Source organism: Orycteropus afer, unplaced genomic scaffold, assembly GCF_000298275.1.
Source record: "Orycteropus afer afer isolate SDZICR_OR568_19922 unplaced genomic scaffold, OryAfe1.0 scaffold00111, whole genome shotgun sequence".
Taxonomy (NCBI): Eukaryota; Metazoa; Chordata; class Mammalia; order Tubulidentata; family Orycteropodidae; genus Orycteropus; species Orycteropus afer.
This window is the reverse complement of record NW_006921698.1, coordinates 9,772,101-9,773,397: the sequence shown is the minus strand read 5'-3', so window position 1 is coordinate 9,773,397 and position 1,297 is coordinate 9,772,101. Positions and strand designations below refer to the sequence as shown.

Genomic DNA, 1,297 nt, shown 5'->3' with positions numbered 1-1,297 from the left:
TATTTCTCATATTTAAAAGATAGGACAATAAGTGGCAGTGTGTGTAGAATGGCTAAAGGCCAAGATACACACTGAGACCAGCTTGAATTAGTAATTGTCATTATTTAGCATTAAAATCTAAGAATGAACCTCAAAAGACTAGATTTACCATTCACCAGTATCCATAGATCTTTTAGTAGTAATTTTTTTTTGTATGAATCAATCTATAAACTATGATCATACATCTTCTTGATAGAATAAATGTATTAAGCAACATCAACAATAAAAATTATGAAGAAAAATTGATGCCACATGAAAATCTCTGTATCTATCTGTCTGTCTGTCTGTTATCTGTTCACTCATTCACTCACCAGTTTGTTTTCATAATGTGTCTATTGTAGTCGTGACCTCCACAAGTTCCAGAGACTATTCTCTCATATTTGGTGCCATCAACCAAACACGTTCCTACCACATCCACCAAAACATCACGTACCAGACCTGCAGGCATGCCCCCAGACACCAGGCCATCTCCACCACGCAGCAGCTGAATGTGGACCGGGTCTTTGCCTTGTACAATGATGAAGAAGGAGTGCTTCGATTTGCTGTGACCAATCAAGTTGGCCCTGTTGAAGGTAAGGTTTGCCTTTTTCTCATTGTTGGGCATGAATTGCATCTAACATTTTTTGTTCATTCCTTTTTGAGTAGCTTCAAGGTGACTCACAGAAGTTACTAAGGGTTACTTAGTGCCAAACTGTGTTAGGTGCTGGAGAGCAAAGACAAATACAGCAGCATCTCCGTCTTTGAGGTGCAGACAGAGGCAGAAACAGAACCCTTTACAACAGTATCCCTTGTCAAGGCCAGGAAATGAAACACAGTAGATGAGGCTGGTTTGCAGCAACACCCAATTGTGTGTGCTAATCTCTGTTGGGGTAGAACTGTGAACGACAGCATAGCTACTGCACTTGTGGAGTTAAGTTAGGAGGCAGAGTGATGCTGACAAGCATTTGTTATTGTGATAACTGCAGGGTGCTATGAGTCTAGTCTGGAGGCTCAGCAAAGATGTTCCTGGGAAAGTGACATTTTAACTAAAACAAAATAAAAAGAATGTCCTCATTCAGTCTCCATAATGGTACTGGTCAGTCCAGAACTAGCACCCCAGACAGGTGACTCTATAACTGATGAGTGGAATTTCACTAAACCAATCCACACCTGGAAAACAAAGCAAAATAAAACTGTATCATTGAAGAATCTACAGCTAAATTCATACATAATGATGAAAGACTGAGTGCTTTTCCCCTAAGATGAAAAGCAAAGCAAG

The 1,297-nt window shown here is 39.9% G+C and overlaps 1 protein-coding gene across 1 annotated transcript in view; it reads left to right on the top strand.

The window, feature by feature from the left end:
* The window catches only part of NID2 (nidogen 2), a 113,513-nt gene that overhangs the window by 58,013 nt on the left and 54,203 nt on the right, over nucleotides 1–1,297 (top strand). The window contains exon 9 of the mRNA XM_007943715.1: nucleotides 381–611. Within this exon, the coding sequence (XP_007941906.1) occupies nucleotides 381–611 (231 nt within the window). The remainder of the gene's footprint in view (nucleotides 1–380; nucleotides 612–1,297) is intronic.